This window comes from Pygocentrus nattereri, chromosome 12 (assembly GCF_015220715.1).
Source record: "Pygocentrus nattereri isolate fPygNat1 chromosome 12, fPygNat1.pri, whole genome shotgun sequence".
NCBI classification, from domain to species: domain Eukaryota; kingdom Metazoa; phylum Chordata; class Actinopteri; order Characiformes; family Serrasalmidae; genus Pygocentrus; species Pygocentrus nattereri.
Genome location: NC_051222.1, coordinates 22,471,779 through 22,486,323, shown reverse-complemented (window position 1 = coordinate 22,486,323; position 14,545 = coordinate 22,471,779). Strand labels below are relative to the sequence as shown.

Genomic DNA, 14,545 nt, shown 5'->3' with positions numbered 1-14,545 from the left:
AGGCCATTAACATTATATTTTCAAACAAAGCACATCTGAAGATGCTGCAAAAACGTACAAAATTCATCCAAAGGAAAAGTCCTGAAGTTTCAGCTCAGAAACAATAACTTTATATTACCTTAAAATACATGGAACATTTTCTTTTGTGTTCTGTTATGTAATGTTGTGTAATGTTCTGTTAGTATATTCATCATGAAATGTTTACACAATGTTAAGGGCAGATGTGTTTTTTTTTTTTTTTGTTTTTTTTTTAAAGAAGAAAATGCCAACAGCAGATCATCACTTCTGTAGTTCACACGTCAGTCACTATGAAAAACTAATGCCGCTGACTTGTTGTCACCAGGGGAACCTGAGTGAGCTGGGCAGGCTGCTGATGCAGGGTTCATTCAGCGTGTGGACAGAACATAAGAAAGGTCACGCCAAGGTCAAGGACCTGGCACGCTTCAAACCAATGCAGCGGCACCTGTTTCTGCATGAGAAAGCACTGCTCTTCTGTAAGAAACGTGAAGAGAACGGCGAAGGTTACGAGAAAGCACCGTCCTACAGCTTCAAACACTCACTCAGTGTAAGACTCTACTACATTAACACACTCACATGATGGCAGACTGCTTCGTTTAAACACTTCTGCAGTGCATGACTTCCCAGAGGTTCACTTGTAATGTGTGTATGATTTTATTGAACAAAATCATTCATAATAATTTTTACAAGGCTATTTTCCAACCTCAATTTATCCCTTAGTTATGTGTTACTGTTCTTTTAAGACTACTATATGTAAATTCTGTTTAGCAGTCCAGCCTGAAACATTCCTTATAACTTTAGTGTGAGTGGGTGGGGCTGAACAGGTGAATATGTGTAAACACACTGGTTTTTGTGGCAGCATAAAAACAGCGTAGTTTCCGTATATAAACTTTATTGACTGGGGAGTGAATGGTACGTTTAGACATTTTAACAATGCTTATATACTTCATCAAACTTTTATTTCCAAACAGTGAGGACATTAGTTTTCATGAAATGGGACCTTTAAATTAAAATACCTGTATAATATTATGGCTTTAAAACCTGAAACTAAGTTGGTTCAAATCCAATATGTATGTCTTGTAAAGTCAACCTGAAATCAAAATGGACCTTTTTACCTTGTTACCTCATATACCTGGTCATACTAAGCTCCATCCATCCATCCATCCATCCATCCATCCATCCCATTTTCCCATAATCTTTAATTGAAGTGTAGTGACTTTTTTGCCTGCCTCTAAATGTCTTCTGCATTTAAATTTTGTCATCGAGGAAAAAGTAATAATAATAATAACCAACCCTTTTTCAGCAAACACACTCCTCCACCCTAATCTATAGTAAAAAATAAGCAAATTTCAGACACCAAACACATCTGAAGCAAGTCTACATTTGGGGGAAAGTTGTGTAATTTGGGGAAATTTGCATAAATAAATTTAAATACTTTAAAGATTCACTTTGTACTAGTGTAAAATAAGGCTCTCTTTGGCAAGTATTTGTTACTTTTTCTCAGTCAAGGAAAGAAAAGTGTTCTGCTATCACAGCACTCCTTTTGTTTCCAACAGATGAGTGCTGTAGGAATCACAGAGAACGCCAAGGGAGACAACAAGAAATTTGAGATTTGGTGCAACTCTCGAGAAGAGGTCTACATTGTGCAGGTGAGTTCTCATGGTCTCCACTGAAGACACAGCTGTTTTCTAACTGACGAAAGAAACAACAGATATAAAGAAATAAACGTGTCTGTAACACTAATGTACACTGATGTTTCGTGTTTTCGTGTTCAGGCACCCACAACAGAGATCAAGACAGCGTGGGTGAACGAGATTCGGAAAGTTCTGACTGGCCAGTTAAAAGCCTGCAGGGGTGAGAGAGAGGGAGCAAGAGCGAGAGAGAGTGAGATACAGACAGAGGGAGCATACTATTTACACAAACACATCTGGTAGACAGGCACTCGTTTTGGTACAAAAAGTGGATTGTCAGAGTGATTTTTTTTTTTTATTTTTTATTTTTTGCTCTCTGCTCAGCCAGATGTATTGATGTCTTCCTCATTAACATGTAAAGCTGTATAAAGACCATAAACACTGCCCATCAAGCGGAACAGCTTTCATTTGAAAATGTTTTTAATACAAATAAGCATATTGTCTCATATCAACATATTAAATAAAAACCTGTTTAGATTTTATCAAATCAAGATGAATCTAAAACTGTGAAGTGTAACTAGATGTCAGAATACAGCCCCTCTTCTGGCTTTAAATGTCATAAATGGTTAGAAATTTTGTATTAACAAATACTGCTGCTGTGTTATTGTGACCCACAGAGGCAAGTCAGCAGAAGACATCCGAGCAGGTTTCTCCGCTGCCCAATGCTGTGATTAGCCTCAGCCCCTTTAAGACCAATCAGAAGACTGTGAAGAAAGGGGAGGAGAAGAAGGTGGAGACTACAGTCCCAGACTCTGGCTTAGCACCTTCATCAAAAAACACAGACAAAATCAAAGGTGAGTCAGCTGATCCAGGAGCATCTGTTGTCATGCTAAATGCAATTATACTAACTTGTTCCTTTTAGGCATCAAGAGTTTGCTATTATTATTTTGTTGGTAAAATATTTATTTTATTATTTTAATATTATTATTATTATTATTATTATTATTATTATTATTATAGAAAGTATTGGTTTAAAAATGTAGTCATAGAAAATATAGGGAAAAGAGCATTTTAAAGATTTCATTGATGAGAAGAGTTGTACTGAATTGCTAACAAGAAGCAAACGCTAGTGAGGTTTGATTAGCATTTCGATGGTATATTAAACTTCCTCCTTAGCTGTTGCAGTTTCCTCTTCTTCTTAATTGGAGTATCTTGAATACATTAAACTAATAAAATAGGACTTGGGGCATATATTGTGAAGATAATCTGTGGTCTCTTTACGCTCTTTAGGCCCAAAATGCCAAATCCGGGTCTTTAACATGTTCATAAATGCCTTCGTTCAGTGCCTCCTTTCTGCTGTATGATTCTCTTCCTTCTTGCTTTGGTTCCTCTGCAGTTACTAATCCCTTGTTTTCACTGTGGGCTTCTCTTGTCTCTAATCTTCTTTGCATCTCTTCCTTTCTTATTTTTTCTCCCATCTTCAATTGCTCTTCTTTTGCTCTCTCTTACTCTATTTCTTTCCCTTCTTGGTTTCTCTATCCATTTCTCTGCATGCTCTGTAGATGAGGCAGTAATCAGTCCTTCCGCAGACAGGGCAGCGGTGGCTAAAAAGCGTTTTACACTGCAGGGCTTCAGCAACCTCAAGAGTCAGAAAGGTACAACAGGGCTTCCTGAGTTTCTGCACATGTAAACCACCCATCACCAGTTACAGCAGGATTTAATAATAACACTAACCAGTCATTCACTGATTACTGCTACAGTCTTAAAAACACAGCTTTGTAAGTGGATGTTCTAGGTTCTAGGAAAAACCTATAATTGGAAGAATAGAATTGTGTAGAATTTTATGTAATTGGGACTTAAACCCCTTAACAGTCCAGGTTTATTTCATACAAAGGCTTATTATTCAGTAAGTACAGGGACTTCAAGGCAAACTAATGGAGCTATTTCTTAGGTTATAGAAGTGTATAACAAAATATGCTTGTTAAGGGGTTAAAAAGCTTCTCTACACCCAAACATCTCATTAACAAAAGCAGTTCCTTAATGAACCATCAATTAAATCAATAGTGGTTCTTCAGTGGCATCACTCCTTTATTTTAAGGGTGTTTTATGCAACTACTATTTAGGATTTTTACAGTGATGTTTATAACTATATTATACTATTTAATGAACATAGTCACATAGTGATATAGGTTTTATATGATACTGAAAATGACACTAAAGTGATGTTTTGGCTTGATTCCTGGTGCAGAGCTGTTATCGCCCCCTGGTGGCAAAAGCCTTACACTACCCATGGTCACGCTCTGTCCTCCAGGTACACTGCAGTGGCAGATGGCCTAGCTCTGATGAAGACTTAAATTAGCATAGCTTAGATTAGTTTACATTAGTCAAGATATATGGAACTTAGACTCCTAGATTATTCTGTAACTGTAGAATTTTTTTATTTATTAGAAAGATTTAAAGGGTCTCTCTGTCCAGGCTAGGAAAATCTGCCTCTGACCTTGAATGCAAATTTTTGAACACCTAAAACTGCTTTCAGGTAGGTTTTTTGGGGCAGGCTGTTTGAAATATGTGGGCATTTCTTGTTTTCTCACTAGCTGACAAATGCAGAAGGGCACTACATAGCTAATGTTACAAAGCGCATTTCAATCAGCCTACCCCTTGAAATTCACCCGATACCTGTTGCTGTTTGCATCCCACCTTCAACATAAACAATCTGAAGTGGGGTTCCTAATCTGGCTGAAGTGTCCCTTTAATATTAAAACAAATGCACTTGTTATGGTGCCTATAGTTAATCGAAGCATGTTTGGTTACTTCAGAATATTCTACAGATAATGCTCTTGTTCTGTTTTGCCTCTTTCCTGTCTATATTTCCTCTTTTCTCTCCCTTTCTTTCCCTTTCCCTCTTGGCCTCTGTCTCTTTTCGCCTGGCTGCCAGGATCTCCCCCTAGTCCTGACCACAAAACCAAACGGCATGAGATTAAGAGTGATCCCACACCATTTGGCTTCAGAGGTACACTGGCCCTTAAGTCACATTAGCCCATCCCTCAGTGTCCCTCATTGGTCGTTCATCTTTGGACAAACATTTATTTCTAAACATTTGATTACAACTTGTCTATTTTATGTTCATACAGTTCACATGTGTACCATGTTATTTTTGTCATTGGATATTCAGATTTTTTTTTTTCCATATTGTTTGTCCTGTTATCACTCGCCGATTCTTTTAAAGGGCCCATAACATTTTTGTGTCACTTTCTTGACCAAAGTTTGATTTGGTATATGAACATTGTTAACGTTTTAAAACGTAACCTTCACTCTTCAGAAACTATATATTGAAAAAAGCTGCAAACAGTTGTTTTTGTGAGGTCACAGAAACCAAAGCATTGCATTTATCTGCCTATCCCACCCACAGCAGTTTAGCCCCACCCATTCATATTATAATACGTCACACTGAGGGTTTCAGCCCTGACTGCTTTGATTTTAAAGGATAACAAGAAATTGGAAAATGGTCATGTAATTAATTATGAATGTTTTGGCACATAAACGCACTCATACAGCACTGTGCAAAAGTCTTAGTCACCTGAGAAAAATTAAAAGGGTATTTAATTGGGTGGTATGCATTTATTGTCCCAGAAAAACACTGATATTAGAATAAATTTATATGACATTAATAGAATAAGTAGTGATTTTATGTGCATCAGTGTGTTTGTTGAACTGTTTCCAAACCTCAAATAAGTTATTAACTGTAATTACCATCCAGCACCTGATAGGACTAATCAGTGCTTCTTTATGTTAAATGAATGGTGTCAATGATGGTTTAGAGTTACTGGTGAGAAACCTAAAACAAGACTTATTCATTTTAATAGCATCAGTGTATGTTTACATTTTCAATGCTGTTTGGTGACTTTTACAAAGAAAAGCACGCTTACTGCCTTTTGCACAGTACTGTGTATCATAAGTGATCTTCGAGGAAAACAATAAAATGCAGGGGTATTTAGAATATGGACCCTTCAAAAACTTGCTTACAGACACTGACAGAATCAGTCAGTGAGCTTTTCTACAGGTTCCTCTCATACTGTGGCCTGTAACATGACCACTAAATCTTGCTCAACACATTCAGTTGAATTTAAACTAACAGGAAACAGCAAAAGATATGCTTGAGGTGGGTATTTGGGAATTGTCAATGGGAAGTTCTGACTGGTTGCCTTTCCCTCAGACGCAGGTCCCCACGTCACCCTCAGCAGAGTCAAATGGCTGAGCACTTCTAGTCTCTTACAGGCTAAGCGGAGAGGTAAAGGCAGTTGCCTGGTGTTGGGTGGACTTTGACCTTCTCACTGCTACCTCTTCCTTCAGTTCTCACAAAAAAAAAAAACACAATCACTAAGACGCAACGGAGCGGTTTACCAGATTACAGGAGCACTTTACCCAAAAATGCTAATGTGGCTAATGGCGACTGAAGACTGCAGGGGGCTGGTTAGCATTGTTGCTAACCACATTACATTGTTTTCAGTGATGTGATTTTCAACCAGAAAGTTGTCTAGTTTTTAATTTTCTATTAGCATTAGTTAACATTATCGCTAAAAACAAACATCTGCTTACTCACGGTTTCTTTCTTACCTCCGTTCATTGTTAGCAGTGTTAGCATTTTTGGGTTAAATGTTTCTTTATGGACTGAATGGCAGTCTCTGTGGTTATTCCACATTAAATATCTTTTGTTTTTTGTTTTTTTAAACTAGCTTCAGATCATAATGTGTGTCCGGGAAATCGGCCCAACTGTGTCTGTTAAATGTGAAAAATCTTGAAATCATGCATGCCTGACTTCACAGAGAAGAAGGTGTATTGAGGGGCACTAGCAGCACCACATTAAGACACGATCTGACAATATCTGCATGTGTTTGCCTGTTATGGGTTTGCATTTGGGTGGTTTCTGGTTCTGATCTTGCTTTTCAGTGTCACCAATCTGCTACCAGAACATCTGTTGGATAGGCCACATAGCAAAGATCCCCCTACATGCTGTAATTAACTAATGTGTAGTAATAATCCCAAGTAACGTGGTATAAGGGGAGCTCATCTCTGAGGCATAAGAAGAAAGTCTTCTCTTGTATGTGGTTGAAACTAATAACTTGAGGCCCCTCATGCTCATTGGTCTACTGAGCACCACCCCCATGCAGCAGCAAAAAGCCTTCAGCAGGGCATGACTTGTTTTGACTTTACAGCCTGAAGGAGATGCTACACGTGGGTGGTATGAACATGTGGACCACATGTTCTTGTCTTCAAAGGGATAGTTTCAACAAATGCACTAACATGGTATGAAAGTAAGTGTGCTTGTTGTGCAGTACTGTGCAAAAGTACAAGTTATTAATTTTTGGAGAACTTCTGAGAAGATTACATATAAAAAATATTCCTCTTGTTTAAGCAAGGACAGAGGAAAAAACAGGAGTATCCAAAACTGGAGTTCAATTAAGTTATAGAGAAAATGGGACTCGTAACAACCGTACTAGATCAGGTACACAGCCAAAACTGCTTTTACCTTTGAAAGACAGGAAATAAATCAAGCTCTACACTTCAAATCTGAAAAAAAAAAACCTTCCTTCCCTCCATCCTTCCACTGTGAGAAGACAACTCAACACTATGGGTCTGAAAGGATAAGTAGCTTTCAGTAAGAAAAGAAAATAGACAAAACATAAGAGCATTTGTGCTAGAAAACTAAAACTAGACATCTGAGATGTGGAGAGAGGTTTTATGGACTGATGGTCCTTAAGTTGTAATTGCACTTTTATTTGTAAGAAGCAGAAAATTCAACCAGCTTCTAAAACTGAACTTTGAAGGTGAAGTCTATTAGAGTTATTTTGCTGTACTGTTCAAAAGTAGTTACATAAAGCATGAAATAGTTTCATAAGCAATTACACTTGATTCACATTCTATATCAACAGGTTCAACTCTGCATGTCTATTTCACTGTTTTTGTGTGACCAACTAACAAAAATATGACAAACATTTTTTCTTGAACAAGATTGAACACACAATAATAACTTCCCATCAAATTAAAATCATAATAAAATAGCTCCTTTTTTACTAAGAAGAACACATTTGATATTGATTGAAAGTTTAGAATCTGCACTTTCAATAGAATTTCTCTGCTTGTTTCAACAAGCTGCAAGTGAAAAATTATTGATATAAAATTACAGCACGCTTTTGTTATCATAGGCGATAGCTGGAACACCTAAAGGTAAAAAAAAAAACTGGATTTTGTACTACTTTGTTCAGTCCAGGACACTTTCCTTGACACACAAATGTCACTAAATCATGTTTTTATCATCATATTTCACATTATGGGTTTAGCTGTAAGCACAAATGTTTATAAATCACACAACATGCTTTATAAAGGGGCAGTGCTTTACTCTTTTCACTCTAAAAGTACAACCTGAAATAAAACCTGGGAACATTTTTTGTGTGAGTACAAAGGGATATATTGAATTCAAAGTGTTGTTGGGTTCAAATGTGTGTAGTTTGTTTCTCATCAGCTGTGTCCTGATGAACTAGTGTAGTAATGGAAAGAGAACACCTCTCTTTAAGTCTTCCTTTTCTCTTTCACCATCATCCCTCCATCCCTACAAAAAGCACTCTTTCTCCTGGTGTCTCAAAATAACTGAAATACAGAGGGCCTCTGTTTTGTGATATGTTAATAATCTCCTTTCTTTTTACAGGGTTCAATAAGGCCTCTCTCTCCATGGATGCCTCAGAGGAGAACGACGGCTACTCCAGCGCAGAGGACCCTCTGAACTCTGACCCTGAGGATGAGGGCAAGAAACTGGTGGGTCATTGGGGGTTAACTGCCATGCCCTCAGTTGTAAATCATGAAAAAATGATCAATTGGGCTGCAATTATAAATAAATATAATTATTTGAATTATTTGAAACCACAGGTATATTTCAGTTATATTTGGTATATAGTTTTTATTTGTGCCAGAGGGGCCGACATAGCCTTAAAGCCTTGTAAAGTTTCACAGACCAGAATAAAAGCACGTATCATCATCATCATCATCATCATCACTTTTATTTATATATGACCTTGCCCCTGCTCAAGGACGCTTTACAATCAATACATAATCAACAATACAGAACACACAACATGCGCACACACACACACACACACACACACACACACACACACACACTCCAGTTCCCACAGCTAGCGAAAGAAATTTCAGTGACCACAACACAGAGTAATTCAGCTAGCTAGCCCAGAAAGAGTCCTTAACGGCGAGGAAAAGTCTCACGCTGCAACTACGCTGCATCACACAGGAGGCCAGCCTGGGTTGTTCACTCCTTTTAGTGTTCAGAGCTTTAAGCAGAAGCTGATTCTCAAGCTCCACCATCAAATCACAGAGAAGGTGTATTGAGGAGCACTAGCAGCACCACATTAAGACACGATCTGACAATATCTGCATGAGTTTGCCTGTTATGGGTTTGCATTTGGGTGGTTTCTGGTTCTGATCTTGCTTTTCAGTGTCACCAATCTGCTACCAGAACATCTGTTGGATAGGCCACATAGCAAAGATCCCCCTACATGCTGTAATTAACTAATATGAGAGGGTTGGAATTAACTGTTGTGTAAATGCATGGAAAATTTCTTATTAAAATATTAGTGCTGCTGTTGGAACAAAACTTTATCTCCATTTTTCACTTTTTGACATAATTTGAAAATACTTGTTGCTCTTTACTTTGTGTATGATAAATGGACCAAAAGGAATGGCCCAAAATTACTTGGAAAAACGACTGGCTCCATTGACATACATTAAAAGTAAAGTAGGTTTTTCCTTCTCCTGTGAAGTTACCATTGTAGAGATACAAGGTTTTGTTCTGACATGATATATGTTATATATGCACGTTATATTCACTGTGTGTGTGTGTGTGTGTGTGTGTAGTCTCCAGGCAGGTACGTGGTGGTGGCCGATTATGATAAAGGAGGAGCTCAGGACCTCTCAGTGAAGAGTGGAGACATGGTGCAGCTTGTCCGAGAGGGCAGTGACGGACAGTGGTAAACAATCAATATCATTATGGTCGTTCAGTCATTTAATTAATAATCAGTTACAGGCTGTGCAAATAGGTTTGTTCTTACTCTGAATCATCACTGTTAGATTCTTTGATGCTTCTCACACAGTTGTATTATTTGTGTTACATAATGTTATGTTGTGAATGTCTCTGTGCATTAATCGTTTCAGGTTTGTGCGTAACCTGAAGAACAGTAAGGAGGGCTGGATGCCTGCTGCTAATCTACTCACTCTAATTGGAGAGTCCAAGTCCTCACAATCTCTCACCAGCTCAGGTAAACAAGTAATCTGGAATTTTAAATACCCGACTTAACAAAAGCTTAACGCAGGCAGTGTAGCTTTGCTTTTGTACTTTTGATACAGTATATGAGTTTAGTGCAATATATAACACAGCAACACCAGTATTATACAGAATCAATGTTGGGCTGAAAATTTGAAGCAGACTTAGTAGCAGGTCCATGACTATATTGGAGAGAAAAATTGTAAATGTATAAAATTGTGTGTAGTGCAAAAGAGGCAATACTGATAAATATTTCTTTCCTTAGACTGTAAGCCCAATATAAACTGCTATACACTGATCAGGCATAACATTACGACCACCTCCTCGTTTCTACACTCATTGTCCATTTTATCAGCTCCACTTACTATGTAGGTGCAGTTTGTAGTTCTTACAGTTACTACAGACTGTAGTCCATCTGTTTCTCTGCACACTTTGTTAGCCCCCTTTTACCCTGTTCTTCAGTGGATAAGACCACTATGGACCCTCACAGAACAGGTACTATTTGTTTGGTGGATCATTCTCAGCACTGCAGTAACACTGACGTGGTGGTGGTGTGTTAGTGTGTGTTGTCCTGGTACGAGTGGATCAGACACAGCAGTGCTGCTGGAGTTTTTAAACACTCACTGTCTACTCTATTAGACACTCCTACCTTGTAGAAGGCAGAGATGATGGCTCATCAGTGGTCACAGAACGCTGCCCACAGGACGCTGTTGGCTAGATGTTTTTGGTTGGTGGCCTATTCTCAGTGACAATTCTCGGTCTGTGTGTGTGTTTGTGTATATATATAATCCTATATAATACATGGGGCTGATAAAAGGGACAATGAGAGTAGAAACAAGAAGGTGGTCATAATGTTATGCCTGATTGGTGTATATTCTATTGAAACTCATGTTTGTGTATTATTTTTGTTAGAAGGTAGCGGGTCAGGCAATTTGAGCACTTCTTCCAGCTGCAGTGAAACCTACACCAGCTTTTCGGACATCAAACCATGAGGCTTCACTCTGGCTCTGACCTGCCTCTACAGCCCAGCCTTGTGGCAGCTCCTACACATTGCACTTTCTGCTGAGACAGCTCCTCCATGTACTGTACTTAGAGCCACAACTTAAACCATATCTATTTAATGCACGGCTTCATTCTCACCTCTTACCTACACCTTTTGGTGTTGCAGAAGAGAGATAGAAGAAGCCGGGCTTGCCCTTTTTCCCCCAAATATAATATTTGAGTAAGTGATGGCATTATCACCTTCTGTAATGGCCTGATACATTTCATTTTAAGAGAATACACCCTCTGCCCTAAGTAAATTCAGTCTGTCTTAGTTTTAATTGAAAGCAGGGCGCATAGGAGCCTAAGCATGTGAAAATCAGCTTGTACAGGCTCCTGTTGCCTCTGTGTTTCAATGGGCTTTGGTTACAACAGAAAAAAAATCCACTAAACTGAAAGCTGTAAGCATTGCACTTCCGCTTGGTTTTATTGGTATTAAACCTGAGAAAATTCAAAACTCTTTGGAATGTCCTATTTTCAGGAATGGCCCACTTTTCTTACTCGTCGACATTGTAGAAGAAAACCTGAATGGAGCGTTATGTAATATGGATAAAGATTTTTGGAATCATGCCTGGTTTCTTGCTATCGAAACAACTGTGAAAGTCCCATCCCTCTCCCTGTATGTGTTAATCCTAAACAGCTGTATATTTTAGATGATTTCCTGTATGATAAAGATTTGTACAGATATTATAACTTTTACCTCATTTTTCATTAAAATAACAGTGTATGTATTGTACATTAAATCATGTTTTCCATGAATTGTGTTTTGTCATTGTATCTGGAGCTCATTCTAATTTCCGTGGTCTGCTTTACTTAATTTTTTATTTTCATTTTTAAAGATTTTACTCTTGCGTTATATTGTACTATCACGTATGACTGAATCAAGATGTGAAATCAAAGGCCAGAAATTTATGGGTTATGTATTCACACAGTAACTTCTACTCAAAGAACCTGAAGATTATCACAAAAATCAGTTTATCATAGAGCTCTTGCACAAACTCTGCCAGTCAGGACAGAAAAGTATCTTTAGGCCTGAATAACATTTGCTATGAATTTGTATTTTTTTGCCCCCTGTATGTTGTATGGTAAACAGCAAATGTTTGATGATTTGAATTGACAGAATCTACTGTATGTTTCAAACTTGAGGCATTCTACACGGCACTTTGCCCTTTGTCTTTCTCAATTTTCATACGCCATTGTTGATATGAAGGTATATGTGACTGCTATCTGTGTATATGTGTACATATGTATTTAAGAGGTTGTATGAGTTGTATGAATTCAGAGAAATTAAGCTTGAATAAAGTTCACAAAAACATTCTGCTTAATTCCATTCTGTTCCTCACAATTTGCCCATTTTAAGATACTGCATTGTCGATCAGCATTTTCTTTTTTAAAAAAGGAAGCCTCAAAAAGACTTAAAGTGAAAATGTACATTTAGTTAACCCTGAGAGTAGGTCCTCACTGATATTTCCACACATTTTAACTGTAACAGCCTGCTTTCATTACCACCCTTGAATGGATGCTTTCTTATTTACGCAGTTTCTGCAAACTTTTCCACAAAGATGATACAGATGAAGGAGAATCAATGGTATTACACGTCCCTTCATATGTGGGGTTTGTAATCATAGAGAGGTGAAGGGTGGAGAGACTAAGCTATGAACTGTGACTGAGCTGAATTAAAGCTTGCAAGGCCAATAAGCTTTTTTTGTCCTTAAACACAGTAAAAATGGCAAAAATAAAACATCACAATACTGATACATGTATACATATACTTTGTTCTGTTTTGTTAGCAAAAACTTTGCAACAGACAAAAACGCTCTAAAAAGTGCCGCATTTACAGCAAACCTTGTAAAAATTGTATAATGGGCCGACATTCAATTGGCTATGAGTTGCTATGCCGTTTTAGGCTGGATTAAATCTGTCTCTTTTGCGATAGTGCAGTTGTTCAGTGTATGAAAAGTACTGAAGAGACCTATCCTTAAGTCACATAGGCATTTCACATGTGATTACATGTGTGCGGGGTTCATAAGGCTACATGGCAATTGACATAAACCTACATACAAAATTGAAAAGGCTTATTCCAACATGCTTCACTTGTCATAGGGTCATTGTACAGAAACATCCACTGTTTCATGTATCCATAGGAGTCACTGGTGTTACTGATTGTCATTGGTGTTACACATAAGAAAGGCAACACCTGTGACATTTTTAATGAAAAATGCATTTTACAAAATGGCTGTTACAGAGATATAATATTCACTCAAATATGGAATTTCATCCATTTGAATTCTATTTTTTCACAATTAGCTAAGAATAAATAAGAATAAAACACCAGTGACTTCAGCTTCATTTGAAATCATGAGCTAAATGAGATCATTTCTGAAAACTGAAAAGACACAGTGGACTCGCCATGTGCTTTTTTCATAGATCCTCAGAATACAGGGAAAAGGAAGTCAAGTGATGCCATCAGGGTCAGTTTTATTTGATTTCTTTTTATGCAGTAACACCAGTGGCATGATCCACGGGACCACAACTTTCATCAAATATTTTATATTTTATTTGGCATTTGTTTTATTTGTCATTTAATTCATGTATTTCATAGTCATGTATATATTTGTGCAGTTAAAACTGCAGAAAAAAATACATTTTTACCTCAAAATATGGCCTCACTATGACTGTGAGGACGAACATTTCTGTGGCGCTTGAAATCCTATAGAATTTATTTAAAAACCAATATTGCTAAAGTAAGAAGGTGTAATTGTTAAACTAACTTATTGTTTGGTTGCAATATACAGATAAATTGTAACCCTAATACGTTTTTCAAGTGTAATATATCTGTAAATGTTAGGGACGCCAAAATGGACATTTCCATGACTTCATACTTTCAGGGGTGACATCAGAATTGTCTAAACACCCTTTTTGATAACTGATGCATGGAATAACCCTGTTAGTAAAAACAGCATAACCAGCCTATTATTGTCAGAGTAAAACCTCATATCTCCAAAAAGATAACTTGACAGGACAAAGAAAAAAATTGAACTTTTAATGAAAGTTATTGGAGAATGTTTTTTCAAAGTAATTTTTGGAACATTTTGGACAAGGACACCTCAGTCATGGACTGTCGTCACAAGGCCGGTTCTCTAACCTCCAGCCCACAACTGCCCCAAGCTTATCCATACTGGTCTCTTCTGGTCTCAGAAGAGGCTGAAAAACACTGCTCCATCTGCCCCATGTTACATGCTTGTGTGAAAAGTGTAGTGAAGGAATCACTACGAAATTGATTGTGATTGTGATTTTTTTTTAAGTCATGTGATTTACGTAGAGGAGTATTTATCACAGTAACGATGACACCTCGTCATACTGTCCACCCCTAACAGACAGTGTGAGCTTGAGCTCAGTTTTGGGCCCTCTCTCATCAGCTAGCAGCAGCAGCTCTGGTTCAGAGCCACTCAGATGAGTCAAGATGTATGAACAGTGGCCACTGGCTGCTCATTCACTCACTGTTTACGTGACTGCGCTCGACCCT

General features: G+C 37.8%; 1 protein-coding gene across 12 annotated transcripts in view; it reads left to right on the top strand.

Annotated features, from left to right (window-relative positions):
* Positions 1–12,334, top strand: part of mcf2la (mcf.2 cell line derived transforming sequence-like a) — a 108,261-nt gene extending 95,927 nt beyond the window's left edge. For 7 of the 12 annotated variants that reach the window (XM_037543512.1, XM_017699047.2, XM_037543514.1 and 4 more), the window contains 10 exons: positions 344–565; positions 1,575–1,667; positions 1,794–1,902; positions 2,327–2,503; positions 3,212–3,304; positions 4,585–4,659; positions 8,353–8,459; positions 9,573–9,685; positions 9,870–9,973; positions 10,891–12,334. In XM_037543512.1, coding sequence (XP_037399409.1) covers positions 344–565; positions 1,575–1,667; positions 1,794–1,902; positions 2,327–2,503; positions 3,212–3,304; positions 4,585–4,659; positions 8,353–8,459; positions 9,573–9,685; positions 9,870–9,973; positions 10,891–10,970 — 1,173 coding nt within the window. In that variant the 3' untranslated portion in view covers positions 10,971–12,334. Of the gene's footprint in view, positions 1–343; positions 566–1,574; positions 1,668–1,793; positions 1,903–2,326; positions 2,504–3,211; positions 3,305–4,584; positions 4,660–5,862; positions 5,938–8,352; positions 8,460–9,572; positions 9,686–9,869; positions 9,974–10,890 lie in introns of all 12 variants that reach the window. The other 5 variants (XM_037543519.1, XM_017699049.2, XM_017699051.2 and 2 more) reach the window with 5 other exon arrangements.
* Positions 12,335–14,545: the final 2,211 nt, after the last annotated feature.